General features: G+C 46.1%; 1 protein-coding gene across 1 annotated transcript in view; it reads left to right on the top strand.

The window, feature by feature from the left end:
- Nucleotides 1-3,636: 3,636 nt before the first annotated feature.
- MYO1F (myosin IF) overlaps nt 3,637-27,561 on the top strand; it is a 185,156-nt gene continuing 161,231 nt past the window's right edge. Inside the window, 1 exon segment of the mRNA XM_029610930.1 lies at nt 3,637-3,802. Within this exon segment, the coding sequence (XP_029466790.1) occupies nt 3,800-3,802 (3 nt within the window). The 5' untranslated portion in view covers nt 3,637-3,799.

Below are 27,561 nucleotides of genomic sequence, written 5' to 3'. Positions count from 1 at the left end.
TTGAGAAAGCTGCTGCCCAAGACAAGAAGCCAGTAGATGCCTGAAGAAGACCAGCCTCTGAGTTTAAATTGGGAGAGAAAAAGGTTGGCTGAGTACCTGGTACGTACGCCTATGACTTCCTTTTATGCGTCTGGCCCCTCATTTTATTAGGCCATTCTCTGTGCTTCGGCAAGTAGGCCCTGTCATGTACCACCCATGTTAAAGATGCATGACGTGTTTCACGTTTCTTTGATAAGCCAGTGGTGCTTTTGTGGTCATCCAGTGTACCACATGAATCTCAGGAAGTCGCTGCTGACAGAGACGATATATATTGTAGAGATGTTCACACCGTTCTGCAATGCCTGCAAGAGAATAATCTCAATGCCAAATTGGAAAAAATGTCTCTTCAAGCAAGAGGAGCACCCCTTCCTCAGGAACATAGACTCACGAGACAAGTTTCAGATGGACCCTCGCCTAAGTCTTGCTGGCCCTAGCACCCAAAGGCTCAACTGGAAGGGAACACGTGGGCTGGTATAGGTGAAGGTCCTGTTTGACCTCTGCTTTGCCTGGGTACACTTGCCGATGACGAGAACCTGCAGGGCCCCTCCCTGCAGGTAAAGCTAATCTCATGGATAATTTTGAAGTTCCCTTTTAGTATCCTGCTCTTAAGGTCATTGATGCAGCTGTCTGGTCTCGGAAAATGTGCCCCCTTGCTCTTCTCGGTGATGTTATCTTATGCCTGTGGAATATTATTCTGGTCTTTAACTTCTGATTCATTTCAGCAATACAGCATTATCTGTCACATTTTCTGCACTTTATAATATATACTTAGGGACGGGTTTCCCTTTATGCCCTGTAGGCACATGCCAGGAGCCCAGTACCTTCTCCCCCCCCCCCCCCCCAACCTCTGCCACCAGTAAGAGAGCAACCTGGGGAGAGGGGTGCTAAATTATCTGCACCTAGGGCACCTGGGAAGTAAATCCCACCCTGTGCATGCTACATTGGTAAAAGACAATGAATGTGACGCCCTTATGCTGAATGTCTTTTCCATGAGGGTAAATGTAGGATCCTGTGCTCTGGGCTGGCAGAGGTTGCAGCTTGGGGTCTTGCAAAGTTCTGCGCTATTTTCTCCTTTTTGAATTTTTGCTGGAAGCTTGCACCTCACAAGTTTCTGCTTCAGGTTAGGTAGTTGCCAGAAAAATAGAACTGGCGAGGACCAGGGAGTATTTCTTTCAGTGATTCATCCTGCGGTAGAAGTAACTGGAGGTCTTTTATGATTTTTCTTTGTTTTTCTAACCAGACATCGTCCCCTTTCCTGCTTTCTCTCGTCTCAAACTCCCTCTTCTCTTCCAGCCGCAGACACCAGCTCCTTTCTGGTTTCTTCTCCCAGGCTCCCTCCTCCTGGGCTGAGCTCCCTGCCTCCCTACTCCTCCCCAGTTTTCTTCTTTCCTCCAGCTGCAGAGACCCCCCTGCTCCTTCCCTGCTTCCTCTCTGCTCACAACGCCATAGCTCCGTGTCGCTCCCTTCTGTTAGGCCTCATCTATAGGAAGGAAGAATTAGAACAATCCCATGAAATCTCCTACAAAGGAACTAGAAAAGGTTTGAGCAGACAATATTTCTGTTTACTCGCTGTAGATTTCACAGACTAGGGGTTATTTTTATATATATTTTAGGATGTAGCAATATATGATGACATGCATAGAGCAAATAATAATATCATTACTCACAATGAAATAAAACTTATTACAATACCATATAAGAAGCAAATTTGAAAAAGACTTAAATTATAAAACTAATGAGTTCAACAAGAATGATACAAAGGTTTATCAGTCAATATGTTGTCTCTACTGCCAGTACATCTTCCATTATATTGTCATAGGCCCCCTGCTTCTTGAGGAGAGAGGAGAATTTTCCCATTATAGCAATATCTACCACCAGCAACTTCCAGTGATTAAATGAGGTGCTTGACTTCCAGTTGTAAGCGATAGTAATATAAGCAGCATGTAATAACTGAATAGCAAGACGTTTAGTAGATTTATTCAAGACAAAAATCAACCCCTCTATCCAGGAGGTTGAAGTGGCTGACCTAAAATTTCTCAGATCAGGATCTCAACATAGGGGGCTGGCCGTGCTAAATTTAGAGAATATAGGGTATCTCTAGGTGGCAAACCCCACCCCATCCCTGGTTCGGCCACCAGATGTCCCTGTCCCTGTATAGGACATACTATTGAGGAGCCATCTTTCTACCTCGGTCCCTCCCACCTGGAGGGCTGTGCTTGGATGCCTCAACGCTATTTAGCCCAGGCGTTGTAGGACCCTGGGATTAGTATGAGAAAGCATCAGAGGAGTAAAGATATCTAACCTTTACACTCTGGGGAGGCCTTCCAGCTTCACCCAGGTGCAGTTCCAGTTAGAGGTGACTCCTCGCTGTGCAGTCTCTGCCAGAGGATCCTTCTCCTACTCATTTACAGAGAACGCCTGATGCACCCTTTCAGAGTGAAATGACCAAAGACCGAGGTGGGCAAGCACCAGCGATGGATCCTGCAGAGGGAGACGGCGAGGGCAGAAGACACATTCAGTTTTAACTTTAGAAGTATTGTTTTGGACCTGAACAATGTGGGGGGAGGGTTTTGGATCCTCACTCTCTACTGGGATACAGAGCTGAGATTAACCTGATTCTACTTTGACTTTTCCCCACAAAAATATCCCCCTCCCACTCCCAAAAATATCAGCGAAGGAAGAAAGATGAAGCTCGGGAGACCTGAACCAGATCTCCAACCATGGGAGCAGCTCGAGCCGGGTGTCTGAGGAGAAGATGACCTAAGGTAAGATTTTTTTTTTTTTTGCTGTGAAGTCGGGGACCCTTCCGCTGCTGGGTGAGTTTTGCGTATTAAATATCACCACGGGGCTCTACCCAGATGCCTGCAAAAACAGGACACCTGCCTATATAGAGATACAGCTGACTGCTGGCATAAGTGTACTTTGTTCTTTGTTCTTTTGTTCTTTTAAAAAATGTATTAATCGCTTAACACAAAAGGCCTAAGCGATATACAAAATGAACATACATAAAAACAAAAAAAATTTGACAAAACCAAAAACAAACAAGCATTATAAAATATATAAAATAATAAAAAATGCAATAATATCACATCTGAATATTACTTCTCATTACTGACAAATGGACTTTAATTTATGATCACCAATCAGTAAACTTTTATTTTAACCCTCAGACCCTGGTCCTGTCTGATTTATCACAGCCTCTCACCTCACGGGATGCATCTACATGATTTAAACACACTGTGAAGCAAGACACTATGGTCCGGGTCAAAAGCGAGAGTTTACTCCCATAAAAAGGATTAAGAGTCAAGCATGGGAGTAAATTTGGTAGCTGGAGCAGCCTGGAAGAAAAATAAAAATGTTTGGAGCCTGTGGAGCAAAAAACCCGGCTAAGGGTTACATATATGTTCTATATTAACTCCCATACCTTATTACATACCTTATTACAGCCGGGCAATTCACAGACTAGGATCTGATGCACTAAAGTAGATACCTAGAGAGAGAGCGAGAGAGAGAGGAGCAAACCCCTGGCCCTGCAGAATGAGGAAGTGTCAGCTCGGTTGCATTCTGCAGGAGGAACTTGACATCTTGTCATGCACATTCAACTTAGCTTGCAACAAAACAACGGCAAAGAAATGCTGCCCGGGGCACAGACTCTGCAAATTTAACCCAGGATTGGGACCACAAATAATGTCTCTGGCATTATTCTGGCACTGACGAGGGAGCTTCCTGGCACCGATCCTGTGGCAGCGCTGGAGTAAGCATGGTGAGTCTTGGGTCTCTGGCAGGATCCAGGACCTGGAGCTGGGTTAGCATGGCAGCAGGTGATTGTGCACTCTCTTGTGCTCTGGAGGGGCTGATTGTGCACCTCTAGAATATCTGACTTAGTCCTGGGTGCAGGGCAGCAGGTCAGAGTCTTGGGTTTTACTCTCCTAATGACCTAGGTTCAGCTGTGACCTGAATCCTCCTCTCTCCCCAGCAGGGATGAATGAAAGCTCATCCCAGCTTCCCATGGCAGTGGAGGGGTGTCAGAGCATTTGGCTTCTAAGTATCTTACCAGCTAAGCGGACAGAACCGGGCCGGGTAGGAGCGAGAGGCGCTGCTGGGCTCTGCTCTCAGCACAGAGAGATGATGTCAGATTGTGAAATCTGCTCCCTGCTCATGCGAATGTCCTCTTTAAAGCTGATGCAGAGCAAGGGTTGCTTCTCTAGATGTTGTGTTTTTCTCACTTATGGTCAGATTGTCAACTTTTTTTTTTTTTGCCTGCTTCCTGAAGGGAGAAACTAGAACGACCTGTGTGTGTGTGTGTGTGTCCGCCTAATACATTTTGCATTTGGTGATTTTCAGAAAATGTTAAGGGTCACATGAATTCTGACAGGATTAGGTTTTGGGGTTGTTTTTTTTTCCCTCAGATCCACCTGTAGTTACGGACACGCACGTGTGGATACTTACAAGAAGATTTACTAGTGAATCCTATCTGTGACTTTATGCAAATAGACATCATTTCACTAGTTCAAGCTTTAGGAAAGGAATAAAACACTCAAAGGAGTTTATATTTCCTAAAAAGTGCTAGGTTTTAATAGTTTAATGCAACTGTCCAAGAAATGAGCTGCTTTAAGGCAACTGACAGTTAAGATGGATGTGATTCTCTCTCTCGTTCTCGTTTTCTCTTCATTTTTAAGAAGGTATGATAGATTTCGTGGTTTCGTAAAGCTCCTCCTTATCCCGTACCCACCTATCTGTGTGTCTGTAAATCACGGAGGCTGCTGTGCTGATCATCATCAGAAACGCCCCCTCCCCCCACTGCAGGCACCTCACCACTGAGGCAGCAGAAAGCACCGCACCCAGCCAGGAGTTTTGGGGCGAGTCACCCTACAAAAAAAGACACGCACCTTGTATTCAAAAAATTAGGATGAAAATTATATTGGTTAGGACGAAAAAAAAAGAAAGGGGACATCCGAATAAGAGTGAAAGAGGATGCAAGGGAGTTGAGAAAGAGGCCCGTTAATGTTTTGAAGGAAATGACTGTGACTTCTGCTTCACAGCAACTGGTTTCATACAGCATTTCCCCTCCTCCCTTTGACTTTGAGAGAAAAAGAGCAGATGGGACAGGACAGCTAGAAAGGGAAGAGAGAGAGAGTCTTTTGTAAGCAGGAACCTTTCTTGAAGTTCTCTGCTCCTGAGAATGAGCCTCACTGGCATTAGGGGCCAATGTTTCCCGCATTATAGGCCAGTGGGTGGCTGGCTCTGCGTCTCGTGGGCTTCCTAGGGTGTCCAGTGTGTGTGAGTGAGGGAGTCACAATGAAATTTCATTTGCATTCACTTAGAAGGTAACTTTCAAAGGGTTCAAACTACCAAACCATGAAACTGGGCAACGCGATCCCCCAGTTTTAAAATTGCCCCCGCTGCCGAGCAGCTAAATACAGTCCTCTCCTTTCAGCGTTCAACACGCAGGCGCTCCTGGAAGTGTAACTTGGTCAAGGGGGGGGGGGGGGGGGGAAGAAACCCCCTACATGAATATTCAAACGTATATTCATAGCATCCCCCCCCCTCATCTAGCCCTGAGGCCAGGCCGAGTCAGAGCAGTGGCCCACAACAAGAAACCTATTCCCACTATCGTATGCTTCACTTATAATTTTTCCTTTTTATGCGCGTGGTCTTCGGAACGTAATTCCTACTAACACACTGCGTGGGGTGTGATCAAGGCCCCCTCGGTCCGCCGGGGATGGACCGGTTACTCTTTATCTATTCTTCACTTCTTCTACTGTTCCCATAATACTCGCCTGCAGGGGTCTTCCGATCGTCATGAAAGTCTTCTTCCCGGATCACCAGCCCAAAGGTCTCAGAGGATCTCCGTGGAATGACCCCCTCAGATACCTGATCACTGAACTCAGCGGTGGCCACTCACCAGGCAAGTCTGGGGGATCACTCCGCCACAAAATCCCCTGGACCAACTGGGGGGCTAAAATAGCGTCCCCGGTACCTCCTGGCTGAGGCTCGCCAAATGTAACCGTCTCTTTTTAGTCAGTAAGGAGGTCCAGACAACTGATCCGTAAAGATAGACTTTTATTGCCAGCAAGATGCAGCTAAGACAACGGCTTAGTACAACTGCATGCCCCTCCCCTCCAGGAGCAGACTCTTATGCACTTTACAGTTCTTATCTTTTACACATGCGTTCTAAGCATTGCTGAGCAAGCATATTCCGGCTGAAGGGGCTACTGACCCCCTCCCTAGACACCCTGGAACTTTCGTGAAACTTCTCCCATGTTCTGCAGGAGAGGCTGCTGGGACTTGCAGTTCTGGAAAGGAATTCGCGAGTCTGCAGTAATACAGCCCATCACATAATACATCCATTGTTCTAATCTAGGTTACAGCAGTGAAAGCTTATCAGAGAATAAGAACAGCGAAGCCAAAAAAATGAAAATGTGCTGACAGAGAGTTTCTCAATGTCCTAATTACAGCTGTATTGCAGACTGTAAGTAAACCCGTCATGAAGCAGGGAATTCTGGTACATGAAGTCCTTTGTCAGGTTGAAGCATTCAGAGCCCTTCACTTCCAGGCCGGCCTCCTCTCCCCCCGACAGTCTGGGCCACCTGGAAACATCCAGCACATGATCCCAACACGGAAGTCCCTTTCCTGTTCCTCTCCCCCACAATTAAGAGGCAGAGAAAGCAAAGCCTGATCAGGCTAAGAATTATTTCTGGACCCAGTCCCTCCAGAAACCTGTCCAGGCCTTCTGTTTAAACTCCCGGGCACTTTCTTACCCCCTGTAACCTGTAGTGAGTTTTCAAAGTTAATTACCCGGGGATAATTGGTTAAAGGTAACGCCGACACTAACAGGAACCAGGCGGTGAAAATAATTTTGCCTTTAAATTGTACGCAGATGGGTTGTCAGAAAGCCACTGCCGCGCGAGGCGCTGCCCGGGTCTGACGCTGGCGCGGGGCTCTCTCCAGCTGAGGGGAGGCAGGGACAGGGCCTTAAAAAAAAAAATGAAAACCATGGGACAAATGTCGACCCGTTCCCTAATGCCTCTTGCCCCCTTCCCACCACTCTCTGCAAAAAGCGAAGAGCTGCTCACTGACTGCCAGTTTAAAATCCCAAATATCCGTGAATAATCTACGATCGGCTCCCGTTTCTTCTTCGTCTTCTGGAAAACGACCGCCAGAATTTTTTTATTTTTTATTTTTTTCAATCGTTGCTAAATTTGCAGCCTCTGCCGAGACAATGCTGCCCCTGGGTTTCAGAAAGAAGCCCCATATAAGAGCGACAAGGCCCTTCCTGTCTCAGGACAGGCCTTGGTTACCGAAACTACTGAGTTTTATATGGGTTACAGCTGCTAGGTGATGACTCAAAAACCACCACAAAGATCTTGCACATCCTCCTGACATAACATGTAACATGGGAGAAAGCAAAAGCATGTTATCGGTATCTGTTGGAAGAAGGAGAAAAGAATTAAATTAATCTGTAATCGTATCTGTAGCGATGACACCTTTCGGCTGCCTGGGTGTTGACTGCATGTGGCCTCCTCAGTTTCCTGATAAAGAATAATATTTTAATCTACCACATTCGGTCCCCGCATGGTGAATATTTATTCACGTAATGTATTTGTATTCTTTCCATTTGATAACCTGGTTTGCACCGTCAGCTTTAAAGCAAGGGAACAATAAAGTAATCTTAACATCATAGAATACAAGAGCAACATTAACAGATAAAAAAAAATAAATAACAAAACACAAAAACACAGATCCCAAGCCAAACCTCCCCCTGAAACACAGCAAAGGTTATATAAAACCCAAGAAGATAATCTTGTACTTGAATCAGAACTATAATTACCAATATCAGGACAGAGCAATAACCAAAACACCTGCCCAAATAATAAAGCTTTCAATTTTTTTGCGAAAGATTAGGTAATTGCCCCTCCCCCCCCCCCCTTCCATACCTTCCTGGAGATCCTAGGGAAGCAAATTCCACATTACAGGAGCAAAACATGTAAAAGCCAAGCACCTGGTAGTTTAGCAGCTGAAAGAGAGAGAGAGAGTCAGAACAGCAGCAATTCAGATTACAAAACTCGGGATGCGTTCCTTACAGGTCTCATGCCAACAACCTTCAAAAGGAGGGCACCCAGAGCTGCAAACTCTGTGCTATTTTCTGGGCACAGACCCTATAAAGGCTGTAACCAATAAACCAGAGACGAACTGAAAGTTAGACGGCAACTTTCAAACCGGCACGCATGCGCCCAGAGACGTGGCCATTGTCTAATATACGGACACATGTGCACGCGCGTCGTGAAATAGCCTGGCCGCGCGCGCGCATGTGCGTCAAACTTTACATGGGGCACGCGAATGCGCGCTCAGATCCTGCTTCTGCCGGGTAAATCAGGGGGATCTTAAAAGGGGGGCATCCTGTTTCCAGGTCACAAGTACCTGGCAGCATCCCAAACAGTAAATAAATCCCGTGCTGCTATCACGCAGTGGTGACAACTAGCGGCTACTTCTTACGTCTACTTGGCTAATAACAGTTTATTGACCTCTCCTCTAGGAACTAATACAGACATCACTAATTTAAAAAAAAAAAAAATAACTTTAGAGAAGTTGCCTCCCTTGAAAAAAGCGAGGAAAGTGGAATAAGATGACCAGATATTATTTATTTCTGAGACTAGATATTATTTATTTCTATGTTAGCCATGACTCTGGCTTTTCCTCCTCCCAGTTCAAGTGCCCCTGTTTTATTGTAACTTTCATTCACTTTTTCTCTCTTCACCTATTGTTCACGTTGATGTTAATGTTATTGCACCGCTGTTTATTGTAAACCGATACCATATGATTGGTATCATGAGTGTCGGTATAAAAAAGCCCTAAATAAATAAAATAAATAAATAAATAAGAGATGCATAAACATTAGCTTCGGCTTCCCAAACTCACTCAGCTGATGCCTGTTACAGTGCAGCTCATTCCTGGTATCGGTCATGGGTGGCTGTGACGCTTGTACACGGCGGTGACAGGTTCTCGCCCCGAACGATGTTCTGGCCATGCGCAAGTGTTTCAGGGATTTTGCGGGATGTCGGGTGCTAATTTCGAAGCGATTTCATGACGTGGGATGGATAGTACTCGGCATGGTGAACAGGCCAGAGGTGCCAGCAGAATGCGGGAGCTGGAAATGTCAGAAGAGACCGGCGCAAAGTGCAGAGAGCGTACAAGGCCTGGAAATGCCAGAGGAGACTGCAGCTGCAAACGTCTCGCAGGGTCCGAGTGTTTTTGGTGGTGACGAGCAGTTTTAGGAAAAAGCAAGACGAGGACAGATCAGAAGGGCCGGTTGCAGAACCACTTCACGTCAGAAGAAAACTGGACATGTTTTTTTTTTTTGGTATGAAACTGGCGATAGATTCTGGGAGAAAGTGCTGATCCAGGGATATTTTAGGGTCAGAAAGGAATTTGTGGAATTGCCTACAAGATGGATGGGTTCTTGGAGGAGAAGTCGAGATATCACATCGGTTTACATTCAGATACTGTAGGTATTTCTTGGAGGAGAAGTCCATTAACGGCTATTATTCAAGTTTACTTAGGGAATAGCCACTGCTATTAATTGCATCAGGAGCATGGGATCTTCTTAGTGTTTGGGTACTTGCCAGGTTTGGCTGGGCTTGATGGACCCTTGGTCTGACCCAGCATGGCATGTTCTTATGTTCTTATGTTCTTAGATGTGCAGTGGTGGTGGAATGAGGGGGGTGGAGGAAGAGGAGTCGCATTCACCTTCTCCTGGATTACTGGACTGGGTGGACTTCTAGTCTTTTCAGGCTGTGTTTCTATGTGCCCAGATTTGCCTGGAGAAGAAATGGAAATGGAAAGAGAGGCCTGTGAGTGGCGGGAGCATGAGTGGTGCTGCAGGCAAAGGTCTCAGGAGCCCAGCTGGAAGTGTGAAAGTAAATACTGGGTCGTGTTGGTCCTGTGCTTGAGTCTGCTCGTCCTTGGGCTCCCCTGGGAGGATGGGGGTGTCCTGATGTATTCTGCGGTGAGCTTAGAGGCTGAGCAGGAGCCCTACTGGTGCCAAGGTCATATCACTGCGGAGGGGCTTGGACGCCTCATGGACCATCACAAATTAGAAATCCTTCCACTGAATCTTAAGCTCCTTCAGATCCACTTTTGTTCAGAACAGTCTGAGGGCAAAACTTAGCGGGACGGTGAGCGGCAGAGTTGCCCAGATATTCAGTGCAACGTTCCCAGGTAAGCGTCCCACTGACCGTGACTATACCTGGATAAAGTTGTCGGGATGCCTTTCGGACGGGCATTTTTCCAACCAGGCTTACTTGGATAACTTTAGTCGGATAGCGTTGAATATCAGCACTCGTTGGGTAAAATCCAGCCATGACCTGAACACCCCCATCACTGCCTTTTTTTTTTAAAAATAAATTTTGTGCAACACGTTGCCTAGACAACATTTTAACCAGGGAGCTGGGAAGGGAGAAGAGGAGGAATATTCAGATCTTTTCAAAAGTTGCCACGGCAAAGCCTTTGAGTATCAGCCTTCCTGAACCTAGGCCCTCATCTACTGCTTCCAGGCGCTGTCCGTTGTTTTGTGGCATCTCCTGAACTGGATTCTGGATTTCAGGAGCATGAGGTTTGTGCTCAGCTCTGCATCTGGAACGTTCCCTGGCAGAGGAACATCTGTCCTGGGTTGTAGCTTGAGGCTGGGCGTCATGAGAACCCCCCCTAGCCCTGGTTGAGAACAGGGCTCTTACCCTAGTTCTGAAATGGGAATGGATCCAGTAGCCCATGTTTCCTTTTCCAGTGGAAGGAGATATTGAAGTGGGGTGAGATTGCTGGAAACAGAGCATTTTTCCATCACTGTAGTCTTCCCAGTGCTGCCATCTTGAAAACAGTGAGCCTGAAGTAACTAGGATGGTGTCTTGTTAATAGGAATAATCAGGTGCTGTATTAGGGTTACCAGGGTCATGAGGGACAAGCTAAGCTAGTCCTGCTTTTACCCCATGGCATTTATGGATATACAGTCCTGGTTTTCTTAAAGAAAATAGAAATAAAAGAATTGCCATATTGCTCCATTAAGCCCACCATTTCCAAAAGTGGCCAATCCAGGTCACAAACACCTGGCAGGATCTCAAATAGTAGGTAGATCCCATGCTGCTAATACCCAAGGATAAGTAGAAGCTTTCCCCAAGTCTACCTGGTTAATAATAACACTTTATGGACTTTTCCTCTAAGCACTCATCCAAATCTTTCTTAAACCCAGCTATGCTAACTGCCTTTACCACATCCTCTGGCAATAAATTCCAGAGCTTAATTGTGCATTGAGTGAAAACAAAATTTCTTTGATTTGTTTTAAATGTGCTACTTACTTAACTTCATGGTGTGTCCACAAGTTCTTGAATTTTTTGAAAAAGGAAACAACTGCGTCACCCTTTCTACTTCACTCATGATTTTATAGACCTCTATCATATCCCCCCTCCCTCCAAGCTGAACAGCCCTAATCTCTTCAGCCTTTCCTCATAGGGGAGCCGTTCCATCCCCTTTATCATTAAGGTTTCCCTTTTCTAGCTTTATGGAGCAAAATTACCTCAACTTGTCCCCGATAACCCCGATAACTTTAGCTGTACATAATTGTTTCAATTGTGTATTTGGTTAAGGGCAGTAGCAGGGGATCTGGGCAATGAATGATGAAAGGAGTCACACAGGCCTAGATTTAGGCATAGGCAAAGGCAGCAGATTTCATAGGCGACAAATTTCTAGACCAAAAAAGTCCTGCTTCTGCTTGCGTTAGGGCCACCGAAATGGCAATCTGCCTTTAGGCACCGGATTCTGAAATCTGGCCTTGGAGTCACATGGAAGTCTGAGCTGTGAGGCCACGCTTGTCACAAGGAGCTTGTGTGGCCATAGGAGCAAGACGTTTGGAACTAGGAAGAGATGAATAAGCTGGAGCTTCCCAAACCCTGTCCTGGTGATCCTACGGTCAGTCGGGTTTCAAGACATCCACGATAAAAATGCATGAGGTAAATATATGCACATTGGAGACCCAGTATATGCACATCCTTCTCATTGTATATTCGTTGTGGAGATCCTGAAAACCCAACTGGCTATTGGGTGACCAGGACAGATTTTGCTGGAGGTATATCACATTGGTGGTGGTATATGATATTTGAAAGGGATTGTGTAGGGAAAGCACTTGTTTCATCTGGGTCTGCACCTACTTCTCCTTACAGGCAGAAAGTTGGTAGTATATTTCCTGAGGTTGCCGGCTTCTTGCCTAGAGCCATCACTATGGCGGGGGCATGATGTGTGCGCCAAGTTGAAAAAGGGCCAGAGGACGGAGGAAAGCTGTGGGAGCCCATTACCACTGGCTAGCTTCCATATACTTCTCCCCCTCCCAGCCCCAGATATGTGGGCTCCCTGGGCTGGCCACTAGTGGCCCAGACTGCCTCAATGTGGATGTGAGAGCCACACAGGCAGCTGGAGGTTGGGAGGATTCGTGCTCCCAGGTTGATGGTCCTGTTCTTGACCATACTCCCTTCCAGTGACTGGTCTGCCTCTGCCCCCTCTTCCAGAAGTGCATGATGATACCAGGAATGTTCGATCACTAACACTTAGATAACCATAGGCAGCCTGGCATTAAAGCAGAACATCAAAGGTTGATGATGTAAACCCTGTCGTACTCCACCCACACATATGTTTAAAATATTCGCACTATGAGTTGCAATATTTGAATTTCACACCCACATGCAAGCAGTGACTTGAACAAACGAAGACGCCTACTGCATCTTTTGACCAGCAGTATTCATTGGGGGACTTTTGGGCACAGCAGCAACCAGGTCATATAGAGTTGGCCATCTGGCTTAATTTTTGCGGGACAAGTTGGCCCAGTCCTGGTTTTCCTCTGTTGCATGTATGGGGAAGGAGTCCCTGTACTTTTTTTTTAGGGAAATCAGAACTACAAGCCCCTACCTGCAACAGAGTAAAGCCAAGACTAAGTCAATCCATTCTGCAAACCCTACGGCCATATTACAGTTATTTAAAACAGGTATTAATTGCATCAGTAGCATGGGATCTTCTTAGCGTTTGGGTAATTGCCAGGTTCTTGTGGCCTGGTTTGGCCACTGTTGGAAACAGGATGCTGGGCTTGATGGACACTTGGTCTGACCCAGCATGGCAATTTCTTATGTTCTTAACAACCCACACTGGTGCAAAGTCTACAGGTATTTTTACTCATGGAATTTGCTCCAGTTTGCAAAGTGAAAGTTTGAACGTACTTTCACTTTGAAAATTCTTTCAAGAAAATAACTTGCACACATTTACCCCGTCGTTTTCCCAAGCGGTTTGTGTGTAAGTGCAAACACCTTCCCCAACCGCACACCGGGAACTCCTCCCCTCACGGCAGGTACAGTTGCGGGTGTAGTAGCACACAGGGAGGGCACATTTTTAAAAAGCTCATTTCTGGAAGTGGCTTTCAAAATCACCCTCATAGTAGATTAAAATGTCAAAAAACAGTCACCAGGTTTTATATAAGACAGAAGGACCCTAACCCCTGGTTGTGAGAACTCAAGATCAATTCCTTTAGAAACCTGGACAGAAATAGTGAGTTGGTTCTACCTTGTTATCAGTAATCTGTTTCTTTATATATATACACGTATATATATATGTTAAGATTTTTACATCTGTTGCTTTTTTAATGCTAGCCTGTTTCCTTTTGATTCACTGGACACCGGACTGTTTCATAACATTAAAATACGCCAGTAAATGTTGTTAAAAGTACAGTGAGGAAGGATTACAAAGTAGAGTGATTGACCTTCGAGCCATGGAAGATTCCTTCTGATGGCAGAAGTGTGCCATTATGTTCAACTGAAAAACCGATTTTACGAAAAATAATGAGCTGGGTTGCTCATTAGGGTTATTGCCCTGGACTATCATAGATGTCCTCAGCTCAGTACGATATCTGGCAGTAACAAGATGACCAGAGAGCTCCATGTTGGGTCTAGGATTGCCACCTGATCCCAGTCAACCAGAAGATGATGATCCTATCCTGGTTCTCTTTCCCTTCCCCACCCCCTTCCATTTGCAAGCACGAGGATGTAGTTTCTACTAATGTTTGCTAGACAGCCCCATGCATGCAATGGAGAAAAAGCAGGACTGAACTGGCAGCTTCAGGCTGACTTGAGTGAGGGGGCAATCCTGTTGCCACCTATCCCTAGGTCACCTGAACAGGCTGATTCAGTCTTGGTTTTGCCCCATTGCAAGCATGGATTTGCAGTTCTGATTTTCTGAGGGAAGTCAATAGAAGTATCAGAATCTACAAATCTATGCATAGCTTGGAGCAAAACCAAGACTGGAGCAAACTGTTTGATTGACCATGGGTGAGGTGGGTTGAGTCATTCACTTGTTTGCTTTCCTTTGTTGCCTTTGCGTTGATAAGAGTTGATACCTGACCCAGGTCAGCTGTGACAGGTTAACTCACTTCTCATTTTGTCCCATTGCACGTAGGGTCTTGTAGTTCCAGTTCTCTAGGAATGGCAGGAAACTAAAAGTCCAACTGTATTTCCAGCTCTTGCAACAGGGGCAAAACCCCAATTGGAGCAGTTTGAGTCAGGTGGCCGGGTCATTTAATTCTAAGCAAAACTGCAGTCCATCCCAGCCTTTCTCATGAAATCCAGATTATCGGTAATGCCATAAAGGAGGCTAGGAGTTGAGTATCATGTAAGACAGTTTTTTGGGAGGAGTTAGGCTAAAACAGAGATGCGTTGGGGAGGGAACTAAAGAAATGTACATCCCTACATGGTGTTGGTTTAGGGTTACTGGCTTACTCCATTCCATGCAATGTATTGTTCCCCTGATCTCTAGCAAACTCAGACAAGGCCTTTCCTTCGGAGCATTGTTGCAGTGTTTGACACACTGGGGACATGAAGGCAGTGCAGAGGATTTTGAAATTCACTGTTGTCAAAAATGCGATGGAAAAGATTTTGCAAGCGCTTCTTTGAGGCTATGTCACAACCATAGATGGAAGGGACAGGAAGCAGTGTGCTATAGGTTGTGAACATCTATGTTTCTATTTCTTGATTTATTTCTTTAATTTTTTTGCTTCTGCTTCTGAAGATTACTGGTAAACAGTAAGGACAGCTGATGGGGGAGGCCGGCCTATCCTTGGACACAGTGCCTGGGCCAGGGTTGTCACTCGTGTCTCAAGTTACATCTCCAACCAACAAACCAAAAAACAAAAAGGTGTGAAAACTGCTAGAATTGTAGACGATTCCCAGGCCCGGCTTCTGCTCCCCCTGGCCATCAATCAGTAGTGGCACCTACTAGCCAGCCTTGGGGGGCCCGCAGACGTCACTGTAGTGAGAGGCCTCTTGCCAAGGATTGTTACTGAAACGGGTTCGGACTAGTGCAAGAGAAGAGTGTTTGGGGGCACAAGCATTTAAAAATGGGAGGGAGAAATCCAGGGACGCTTTGCGTGAAGGCTCGTGGTGCCGTAGCCAAAGTTTTGATTGAGACTAAAAGAACAGGACAAAATTGCGTGGCTGAAAATTTACGCCAGAAAATTGTCAAAATCAGTTGGCAAACTCTTGCAATTTTAGGTTGTTCTACATGAGAGAGTATGAGCACGGTAGTAATAGATACTGAAATGCTGCATCCATTGCACTAAGGAAGTGGAGGTATAAGTTACAGAGGGCTGAGCCACGCCCTTCTTGTTTTTACTGATTTTTGTGGCAGGCAGGTTTCAGTCAGATCAGCAGCTGAGAAAATGGAAAGCATAAGGCCTTTTTCATTTGCAAACTCGTACACAATCCTAGAGACCTCACCCGATAGGAGAGAGGCTTCCTCGGCAGTGTTCGGGGACTTGCATTGCAGTGACACAGTAACTGAGTAATGACGGCAGATAAAGACCCAAATGATCCATCCAGTCTGCCCAGCAAGGCTGTAACAACTGCCCCGTGCCTTCTATTAAGGGTGTAACTGCCACTCCTTGCAGGTTTCTCCCCTTTCTCAGCTGAATGGGATGTTTTGCACCTCCTGGTCAGTCTGCCTGCGTAATGAGGCAATGTCTGTGCTAAGCTTTCCTATGGTAGACGAAGAATTCTCCACTTAAAACGATCTAACAATGATTTTGATCCATTTCCAATCATTTTCCTTTTTTTTTTTTTTTTGTAATCAAATAGCAACAGAAAAAGTATGTTTCAACAGGACAAAGTCATCATACTATAACTTATGAACAGAGTTTGCTGTACTATACAAATACTCTGGCACATTCTGCATCTATAGAGTTATAAAAAAAATGCATTAGGGTCTTAGATAAGAATATGGAATTGGTGCATTTTTTAAAAATATTTTTTTAAATATTGTTTCTTATTTATTGTTAGGTGAGGTTCTAGCCCTGAATATTTGTAGCATATCCTGTAGCTATGTTTGCTGTTTTTGTCAATGAAGTCTCTTCTTTTCATACGGTTTCTCTCTCCCCCCATCATTCTGGTGATTCTGAGTTCCTTTATCAGTTCCTCTTCCACCTCCTCTACTTCTGTTTTTTGACACCTTGAACTCAGGGGGGGGGTGGGGATAGGAGGCAACGATTTCAGAACCTCCAGCCAAATTTGTAGGCGGAGGTGAAGAGAAAATGGGGAGAAGGGCGTGACAGCAGAGTGAGAGAGATGGTGAGAGAGAGAGGGTGGGGAGGAGTTGGAGAACAAGAAAAAGGCAAGGAGAGAGACTGAGAAGTGGAAGGGAGAGAGATTGAGAAATGGAGAGAAAATGGGGAGAAGGACGTGATAGCAGAGCGAGAGAGATGGTGAGAGAGAGAGAGTGGGAGGAGTTGGAGAACAAGAGAAAGACAAGGAGAGAGACTGAGAAGTGGGAGGGAGAGAGATTGAGAAATGGAGAGAAAATGGGGAGAAGGACGTGATAGCAGAGCGAGAGAGATGGTGAGAGAGAGAGGGTGGGGAGGAGTTGGAGAACAAGAAAAAGGCAAGGAGAGAGACTGAGAAGTGGGAGGGAGAGAGATTGAGAAATGGAGAGAAAATGGGGAGAGGAGCGTGATAGCAGAGCGAGAGAGGTGGTGAGAGAGAGAGAGTGGGGAGGAGTTGGAGAACAAGAGAAAGACAAGGAGAGAGACTGAGAAGTGGGAGGGAGAGAGATTGAGAAATGGAGAGAAAATGGGGAGAAGGACGTGATAGCAGAGCGAGAGAGATGGTGAGAGAGAGAGGGTGGGGAGGAGTTGGAGAACAAGAAAAAGGCAAGGAGAGAGACTGAGAAGTGGGAGGGAGAGAGATTGAGAAATGGAGAGAAAATGGGGAGAGGAGCGTGATAGCAGAGCGAGAGAGGTGGTGAGAGAGAGAGAGTGGGGAGGAGTTGGAGAACAAGAAAAAGGCAAGGAGAGAGACTGAGAAGTGGGAGGGAGAGAGATTGAGAAATGGAGAGAAAATGGGGAGAGGAGCGTGATAGCAGAGCGAGAGAGATGGTGAGAGAGAGAGGGTGGGGAGGAGTTGGAGAACAAGAAAAAGGCAAGGAGAGAGACTGAGAAGTGGGAGGGAGAGAGATTGAGAAATGGAGAGAAAATGGGGAGAGGAGCGTGATAGCAGAGCGAGAGAGATGGTGAGAGAGAGAGAGGGTGGGGAGGAGTTGGAGAACAAGAAAAAGGCAAGGAGAGAGACTGAGAAGTGGGAGGGAGAGAGATTGAGAAATGGAGAGAAAATGGGGAGAGGAGCGTGATAGCAGAGCGAGAGAGGTGGTGAGAGAGAGAGAGTGGGGAGGAGTTGGAGAACAAGAAAAAGGCAAGGAGAGAGACTGAGAAGTGGGAGGGAGAGAGATTGAGAAATGGGGAGAAGGGAGTGATAGCAGAGCGAGAGAGGTGGTGAGAGAGAGAGAGTGGGGAGGAGTTGGAGAACAGAAAAGGCAAGGAGAGAGACTGAGAAGTGGGAGGGAGAGAGATTGAGAAATGGGGAGAAGGGAGTGATAGCAGAGCGAGAGAGGTGGTGAGAGAGAGAGAGTGGGGAGGAGTTGGAGAACAAGAAAAAGGCAAGGAGAGAGACTGAGAAGTGGGAGGGAGAGAGATTGAGAAATGGGGAGAGGAGCGTGATAGCAGAGCGAGAGAGATGGTGAGAGAGAGAGAGTGGGGAGGAGTTGGAGAACAAGAGAAAGGCAAGGAGAGAGACTGAGAAGTGGGAGGGAGAGAAATGGAGAGAAAAAGGGGGAGAGATTAAGAACAAGAGAGGGAGTGAGAGGAGGAGGATGATAGAAGCAGAGGATTCTCACAGTTCTGATCCTCCGCATGAACTGAGCTCTTGCACTGCCCTGTGTGACAGGAAGGCACTGTCAGTGCTCCAGGCCTTCTCTCTCGCATTCAGCTAACCAAGGGCCAAGTTAGGGTCAGAAAAGAGGAACAAACGGCTCGCATGGGAGCCTTAAGAGAGAGCTTTTCACCTGCTGCGGCCTTGTCACATCTGGATGCACTGTAAGGAGGGAAGAGTAGCAATCTCTCTGGGAGGGATTTGGCAGGAGACAGAGGCAAATGTCACAATCTGCTATTTAACGATTAGAGGAAGAAAATTTGTGAGGGAGAGACAATAGCAGAGAGTCCCTTTTCTGATTAAGGAGCGTTAGCAGCTCTGTTCTTCACAGGTAACCTGGTACCGCCTGTATTCTGGCTGCAGTGCGGCGGTGCCTGTATTCTGGCTGCAATGCGGCGGTGCCTGTATTCTGGCTGCAGTGCAGCAGTGCCCTGTAACCTGGCTGCAATGCGGCGGTGCCTGTATTCTGGCTGCAGTGCAGCGGTTGCCTGTATTCTGGCTGCAGTGCAGCAGTGCCCTGTAACCTGGCTGCAATGCGGCGGTGCCTGTATTCTGGCTGCAGTGCAGCGGTGCCTGTATTCTGGCTGCAGTGCAGCAGTGCCCTGTAACCTGGCTGCAATGCGGCGGTGCCTGTATTCTGGCTGCAGTGCAGCGGTGCCTGTATTCTGGCTGCAGTGCAGCAGTGCCCTGTAACCTGGCTGCAATGCGGCGGTGCCTGTATTCTGGCTGCAGTGCGGCGGTGCCTGTATTCTGGCTGCAGTGCAGCGGTGCCTGTTCCCTGGCTGCAGTGTGGCGGTGCCTGTAACCTGGCTGCAGTGCGGCGGTGCCTGTATTCTGGCTGCAGTGCGGCGGTGCCCTGTATTCTGGCTGCAGTGCGGCGGTGCCTGTTCCCTGCCTGCAGTGCGGCGGTGCCTGTATTCTGGCTGCAGTGCAGCGGTGCCTGTTCCCTGGCTGCAGTGCGGCGGTGCCTGTATTCTGGCTGCAGTGCAGCGGTGCCTGTTCCCTGGCTGCAGTGCGGCGGTGCCTGTATTCTGGCTGCAGTGCGGCGGTGCCTGTATTCTGGCGGCGGTGCCTGTAACCTGGCTGCAGTGCGGCGGTGCCTGTATTCTGGCTGCAGTGCAGCGGTGTCTGTATGCAGCCGCTGGCACTTCACACTGATCTCCTGGAGAATTGCAGCAATTCATGCTCATTTACCTATTTCCATATTTAAGTGCAAGCTTTTCACCAGGATGCCTTACAAGATACTAAGTCTACATAGGTAGCGGAGGAGCGGCACAGGTCCATAGCACTGGTGACCAAAGGACTATAGTGCAATAAGCAGGGGTCATTCGTGAAATCTGGCACGGACTGCACTGGAGAAATGAGTGACTTGCTACGGAGTTCAATGACTTGCTTCATATTTTCAGGACTGGCTTGCCCAGTCCTGGTTTTATCCAATTTCATGAATGGAAATGTAATTCTGATTTCTCCATTATATAAATAGTAAACAACAGCAGCTAAAAAAAACCCTAATTGTCCCATCCGGTCTGGCCAATTGAAAATCCTCTCTGGATTTTTTACCACTTTGGGTACATAAGCATATAAACTCCATATTTAAACCGTCTGCGTCTCCCCCACTTCTAATTCCACATCTTTAGTTCAACTTCTAAATCCTTTTCCTAGCACTGCATTCCATATCTGTCCTAAGCACAGGGGCGGTTCCCTAACGAGGCAGGGGGAAGTGGCTGCCTCAGGCAGCAAGATTTAGAGCTGGCAAAATTGCTTCTGAAATTTCCTGCCATGGCCATCTCACCCTTCATTCAGGCCAACAACTGCGCTGGCACGAAAACCCGCAGTACCGATGGCGAGGAGCAGTGACATGCTGGTGGGGTTCCCACTCCCCGCCAGCAAAAGGATGGTCCAGCGGCCGAAGAAGAGGCCCTGTGGTGCCGTCAGCATTCCCCCCACAGCCGGCAGCAGAAAAGAGCTGCTGCAGTGCTGCTATAGTTTCCCCAGCAGCTGGCAGCTTTTCCCCGCAGCTGATAGCAAGAAAGGGCCTGTGCTGCCACCAGCATTTCCCCTGCAGCCGGCAGCAGAAGAGGCCCTGCTGTGCAGCGAGAGAAAAGGTCCAAAATGTGTGTGTGAAAGAGACTGGCCCTGTGAGAGTGAGTGCCTGTGTCTTAGAGAGACTTTGTAAGTGTGTATATGTATGAGATGGTGGATGCGTGTGTGTGCGTGTGTATGTGTGTGTATATATATGATAGGGTGGATGGGTGTGTGTGCATGTGTATATGAGAGGGTGGATGGGTGTGTGTGTGTGTATATATATGAGAGGGTGGATGGGTGTGTGTGTGTGCATATGAGAGGGTGGATGGGTGTGTGTGCATGTGTATATGAGAGGGTGGATGGGTGTGTGTGTGTATATATATGAGAGGGTGGATGAGAGGGTGGATGGGTGTGTGTGCATGTGTATATGAGAGGGTGGATGGGTGTGTGTGTGTATATATATGAGAGGGTGGATGGGTGTGTGTATGTATGAGAAGGTGAGTATGAGTGTATGAGAGTGGGTGGCTGAGAATGTGTGTGTGTGTTTTGTATGTATGTATGATAGGTGTGTGTATGAGAGGGTGTGTATGAAAGGGAGGGAGAGTGTGTGTGTGTGTGTGTGTGTGCATGTGTAAGAGTTCCTGTTTATATGTGTGAGAGAGGTTAAAGTTTGTGTGCCTTCCTCCAATCTACGACAATCTCAGGAGGACTGAAAATCTAACGTTCCCAGGTATGGAGAGTGGGAGATTTTTTTTTTTTATCCTTGTTAGTTTTAATCATTGGATGTGATGTGTCTGCTGTTTTGAAATATTTTATTAGTGTTTGGTAACATTTTAAGCATTTTTATGTGTTTTTAATTGGCTGCTCTTCTGATTATCAGCAGATGTGACATTCTTTTTATTGGTATGTTTAATGTTTTATATTTCTTTATTGCATTTGCATTGCTTACAGACTTTGGCTTCTTGTGAGTTCCAGTTTTTGCCTGTACGTTTCAATTTATATTTCATGGACTCTTTATCTGTATTTGGTGAGAGTCTATGTATGAGTGAGGATAGGTATTCTGCTGGTTTCTGTGGAGGGATTTACAACAACCTGGCTTTAACCTGTTTTCCTAATAGGAGGGGTATTGGTGTTTAGGGCCTGATGTAATATTTCCAGTACAGCTTTTTCATAGGTTGAGTGCTGGCAGCTATGATATGGAAGGCTTCTTATATTGGAATTGTAGTTCAGTTTATTCCTGGCTTTTTGTAGACTAAGATCACACCCAGTGCACTTTACCATAGGCCTAATACCATATGAGAGCCAATAAACCACCTTGATTACTATGAGAAAGGTACGATTATTAAGCCTATTAAACTATTATTATTGAAAATGTCTTTTTTTGCAGTGTATGTAAATGTGTTGCTGTAAGTGATATTTTTACTTCAGAAGATTGTATACACACACACTCTCACACACACACTCTCACACACTCACACACACACACACTCACACACACTGACACTGACACACACACTGACACACACACACTCACACACACACAGACTCCCACTATTCACCAACCTCTCACACCCCCAAGGGGGCAGATCCTGGAGAAGGGTGGGAGGAAGGCAGTAGGGAATGGAGGAGAAACCTAGTGATTAGGTCAGTGGACTGCAAACAAGGGAAGCCAGGGTTCAAATCCTAATGCCACTCCTTGTGACCTTGGGCAAGTTACTTCACCCTCCACCGCTTCCCCCCTGCCCTGGCCCTTTTGGTGATTTCATCCGTGCCGCACCATGGGGGGAGGGGAGCGCCATATCATCCCTCGCCTAAAGCAGCAGGTTAGCGTGAGCTGCCCCTGCCTAAGCATGTCCAATCCTGTTACAATGCAGGCCTCCACCACCTACTCCAGTAGTCTGTTTCAGGCTTTGTGTCAGTTTTGATGAGAAGCATAGGCAACCAACAAAAGACACAAAGTTTGTGTTGCATTTCATGGCTCATGTGCTGCCCCCACGAGCCGCCGCTCTCTCCTCCGCAGTCCGGCCGGCCGCCACTGACTCTTCCCCCAGAGTCGATGGATTTCCCAAACAGCAACACGGCAGGAAATCCCTGTGGCCACATTCTCAGCTGACCGCTCTGCGCCACAATGATCACAACACAGGCAAAAGGCTGATTGCTGCCTCCTTACCGCTGCAGGGCTGGGAGGAGTCACTCCTGCTGCAGTTCCCAGCCTGTCACAACTCTTCTTTAATAGCAGCATAGCGGCTGCCTTGTGCTGCAGCTGCCATAGGTGCTGAGGGTAGGGGTGAGTGAGTGAGACAGAGTCAGCATGTGTGTAAGAGTGCGAGAAAATGTGTTTGAGACTGTGCATGTAAGTCTGAGAGAGAAAACATATGAGAGCAAGAGACTGGTCAGGGAGGTGACTGGTGTGTGTGAGAGAAAGAGACTGGTCAGGGAGGTGACATGTGTGTGTGTATGTGTGTGATAGAGAAAGAGATTGGTCAGGGAAGTGACACATGTGTGTGTGTATGTGTTTGATAGAGAAAGAGATTGGTCAGGGAAGTGACACATGTGTGTGTATGTGTGTGATAGAGAAAGAGATTGGTCAGGGAGGTGACACGTGTGTATGTGTGTGATAGAGAAAGAGATTGGTCAGGGAAGTGACACGTGTGTGTGTGTGTAAGTGTGTGATAGAGAAAGAGATTGGTCAGGGAGGTGACACGTGTGTATGTGTGTGATAGAGAAAGAGATTGGTCAGGGAAGTGACACGTGTGTGTGTGTGTAAGTGTGTGATAGAGAAAGAGATTGGTCAGGGAGGTGACACGTGTGTGTGTGCTTGTGTGAGAGAAAGAGAGATTGGTCAGGAAGGTGACTGATGTGTGTGTGTGTGTGAGAGAGAGAAAGATGGCTGGTGTGTGAGAGACAGAAACTGTATGTGTGTGTGTGAGACAGACAAGTCATGGGCCCTAAGGAAGAAGAACGTGAGGCCAGAGCTTCAGCAGCCCTTGCTGCTTCTGGTGAGTGCTATTGGCCTACAAGGGAAAGGAGTAGGAGAGTTGCCAGTGAGGGTAAGTAAAGGTGGCTTTTTAAGTTTATCTTTCTTGATTGCCTGCCATTTTAATTATTGGGTATTATGTGATGTGTCTGTTGTTTGAAATATTTTATTGGTGTTTAGGGAATTTTTAATAATTTTGTAAGTTTTTAATGATCAGATATTATACTATTTATCAGCTGTTTTATATTTATTATTCTAGTTTTAGAATTATTATTTTATATTACTTGAGAAATGTATAAATAAAAATGTGGAGACAAAAAATGAATTGGAAACAGCAAGAAGCCAGAATGAGTGTATGCAGTGCAACAATGGGAAAACAAAATCATTAACTTGATGGTCACTTTATTCTGTATTTGGTGAGAGTCTGTCTGTGTTCTGCGTGTGTGACCCAGGTAAGGGTATTGTGCAAACTTGTAGTTTCTGTGTAGGGATCTATAGCAGCTTGGCTAATAGGAGATGTATTGGTGTTTAGAGCCTGGTTAAATATTTGTAGTGCTGCCTTTTCATAGATAGATACGGTTGTTACTGTTTGAATGAGTTCCATAATGCAGGTGTAACTTTTTGCCCATTAGTTTGTGTGCATTATTGCAGATCCTGGGAGTCTATTAGGTGCTATATTTCTGTTTCCATTTCTTCAGTTTTGCATTGAATGCAGAGTGGCTTTTTGGGGTTTTCATTCCAGTTTCTGTCTCCATATTTGTAATTTGTGGTCTTTCTGTACTTGGTGAAGGTCGATTCTATGTGTGTGACTGAGGTGAGGTATTTTATTAGCATTTAGGAATTTGTATCAATATTATTTAAATTATTGTGTTTTCTCCATAGGACATGTATTAATGGTAAATTACTGTTTTTTCATAAGGAGGGCTATTTCACCTGGTAGGAGAGTGTTTTATGTTGCTGTTACTGAGATAACACCAGAAATCTCTCTTTTGTATGGTAAATTGAACAGGGAATGTCTTAGTTCTGTTCTGCACCCATTATTGGGGGGTCAGGATGGATCCTGTAGATACAGAGTGTATGTTAACATTTAGCCCCGTGACGATCATGTCTTCAGTGTGTCACATATGTGAGAACCATCTGTCAGGTGTGTCCCGACCGAAAAAAGGTTGAGAACCACTGCTGTAGGGTATTGGCCATACATGATGTAGACCGGAGAAGATCCTGAAGATTCACTGACACAGTTGTTGTAACAGAATACATCCCGTGGAAAGAGTTCCATCCAATCATCCTGACTAGCCAACACATAGGGTCTGAGAAAGCTCTCTGTGATTTGATTAACCTTCTCTGTCTGTCCATTAGACTGAGAGTGATAGGCAGAAGATAGCATCACTACCAACTGTTTACAGAGGGCCCGTCAAAAGCTCGAAGTGAACTGAACTCCACCATCGCTAACAATGTTTTCGGGAGCTCGTGTAGGTGGAATATATGCTGCAATAAGTGGTGGGAGAGGCCCAGGGTTGTGGGTAAGGTTTCTAGAGGGGTGAAATGGGCAATCTTGGAAAAGCGGTCCATGATCACCCAAATAACAGTGTGACCTGCCAAGGGGAGTAAGTGCATAATAAATTCCATAAATACATGAGTCCATGGTTTCTGGGCCACCAGAAGGGGATGAAGTAAGCCTGCCAGTTGTTGGTGAATGGTTTTGTTTGCAGGCAGAAACATAAGTCTGTACTTCTTTGGTCAAGTTAGGCCACCAGTAGTTGCAGGAGATGAGGTTTACGGTTTTACAGATGCCTTGGTGGCTGGCTAATCTGAAATCTTGGGCCCATTTCAGGACTCTCCATCAAAGGCGATCAAGGATGCTCAGAATGTCATTGACAAAATTTAAAACAAAACAAAACATAAAACACTGGGGCAATAGAGAGGCCAAAGGGCATTACCAGGTACTCATAGTGACCACCTCACATGCTAAAAACATTTTTTTACTTATCACCCTCGCGTATTTGTATGAGGTTACATGCCTCCCAAAGATCCAATTTAGTGAAGATGGTCAGTCCTTGCAACTAGTCAAATAATTCTGATATTAGTGGCAGAGACTATTTATTTTTTATGGTGATGGTGTTTAAATCAATACACAGGCATAATGAATCATCCTTCTTGCCCACAAAGAAGAACCCAACCCCGTTGAGAGAGGAGGACAGTCTGTCTTGAATTTCTCCCGGATGTATTCTGACATAGCCTTGGTCTCTAGAACAGACAATGGGTAGAGTCTTCCACAGGGCAGCATCTTACCCGTCATTACGTCGATGGCATAGTCATAGGGAAAATGAGGTGGTAATGTCTCAGTCTGTTTACTAAAAACGTTCACAAAAGAGACATAGGACATGCATAATCCTGGAAGTGTGCCGAGGATTGTTGCGCCAAGCTGTCTGGGAGGGCACATTGGAAGTAGGCAAATTTGAAAGCAGTGGTGCTCCAGAAGAGGATCCCTCTGTTTTCCCAATCCACAACAGGGCAATGACGCTGTAGCCAGGGAAGGCCAAGTAATGCAGGGCTGACGGACTTCTGAAGCAGAAAGAATGAGATGTATTCTTCATGTAAAAAATCCCACCTTTAGAATCATAGATTCAGTTATATAGTGAATGGTGCCTGGTAGTAGCTCCCTGTAGACAGATGCTAGGCATACTGGATTGTTGAGCAGCACCAATGCTATCTGAAATTCCTTCACCAGAGTCTCATCAATGAAGTTGCTAGCCATGCCGGAATCCAAGAAGGCCTCCAGAAAAAATCTCTTATATTTGGAGCTCGTCTGGACAGTCAAAATAATTTTTGGTTAGGGACTGGAGTGGATATTGCCTAGGATAGCTTTCCCCATTAATCCTAGGCATGAAAGTTTTCCCTGACTTCTCGGGACACGAAGTGGCATAATGACCCTTGCCTGCATAGTATAGGCACAGGTTTAACTTTTCTGCATTTCTCCTCTTCCAAGAGCTTAGCATGAGCCAGCTGTATAGGTTCCTCCTCTAAGATTGGTTGTAGCGTGGGTCAGACAGAGGACAATATTAGTCTCTGAAACTAGGGAGACAGGCGGCCACAGAATAGAGGCAGGGACCTTTTCTGTAACCTGATGTCTACCTTTACGGCCAGGAATACACTGAGAGGAGAGAATCACCTTGCTGGTGGCTGAAAGGAATCAGTAAGTTTTTGCTTGGGACATTGACTTTTTTAAAAGTATTGGGGCAAAGTTAACTATTTGGGAATATTATTTAGTGTGTTTGTGTCTTTAATAGTCAGAAAGGGCAGTGAATAAACAAGTTAGACTGTTTGCATTTTTAAATAGTCAGTCAATAAGGTAGCAGTAGGTAGGCAGTGAATAAACAAGTTAGACTGTTTGTATTTTTAGTCAGTCAATAGGTAGCAGTAGGTAGACAGCGAATAAACAAGTTAGACTGTTTGTATTTTTAGTCAGTCAATAGGTAGCAGTAGGTAGACAGCGAATAAACAAGTTAGACTGTTTGTATTTTTAGTCAGTCAATAGGTAGCAGTAGGTAGGCAGCGAATAAACAAGTTAGACTGTTTGTATTTTTAGTCAGTCAATAGGTAGCAGTAGGTAGGCAGCGAATAAACAAGTTAGACTGTTTGTATTTTTAGTCAGTCAATAGGTAGCAGTAGGTAGGCAGAGAATAAACAAGTTAGACTGTTTGTATTTTTAGTCAGTCAATAAGGTAGCAGTAGGTAGTGTGTTTAATAGGGATGTGAATCGTTTTAGGACGATTAAAATTATCGTCCGATAATTTTAATATCGTCTTAAACCGTTATGGAACACAATACAATAGAGATTCTAACGATTTATCGTTATAAATCGTTAGAATCGTGAGCCGGCACACTAAAACCCCCTAAAACCCACCCCCGACCCTTTAAATTAAATCCCCCACCCTCCCGAACCCCCCCCAAATGAGTTAAATAACCTGCGGGTCCAGCGGCGGTCCGGAACGGGCTCCTGCTCCTGAATCTTGTTGTCTTCAGCCGGCGCCATTTTCCAAAATGGCGCCGAAAAATGGCGGCGGCCATAGACGAACACGATTGGACGGCAGGAGGTCCTTCCGGACCCCCGCTGGACTTTTGGCAAGTCTCATGGGGGTCAGGAGGCCCCCCACAAGCTGGCCAAAAGTTCCTGGAGGTCCAGCGGGGGTCAGGGAGCGATTTCCCGCCGCGAATCGTTTTCGTACGGAAAATGGCGCCGGC

This window comes from Rhinatrema bivittatum, chromosome 8 (assembly GCF_901001135.1).
Source record: "Rhinatrema bivittatum chromosome 8, aRhiBiv1.1, whole genome shotgun sequence".
In the NCBI taxonomy this organism is placed as follows: domain Eukaryota; kingdom Metazoa; phylum Chordata; class Amphibia; order Gymnophiona; family Rhinatrematidae; genus Rhinatrema; species Rhinatrema bivittatum.
Note: the sequence above shows the minus strand (reverse complement) of the source record. Positions and strands in the feature narration are given on the sequence as shown.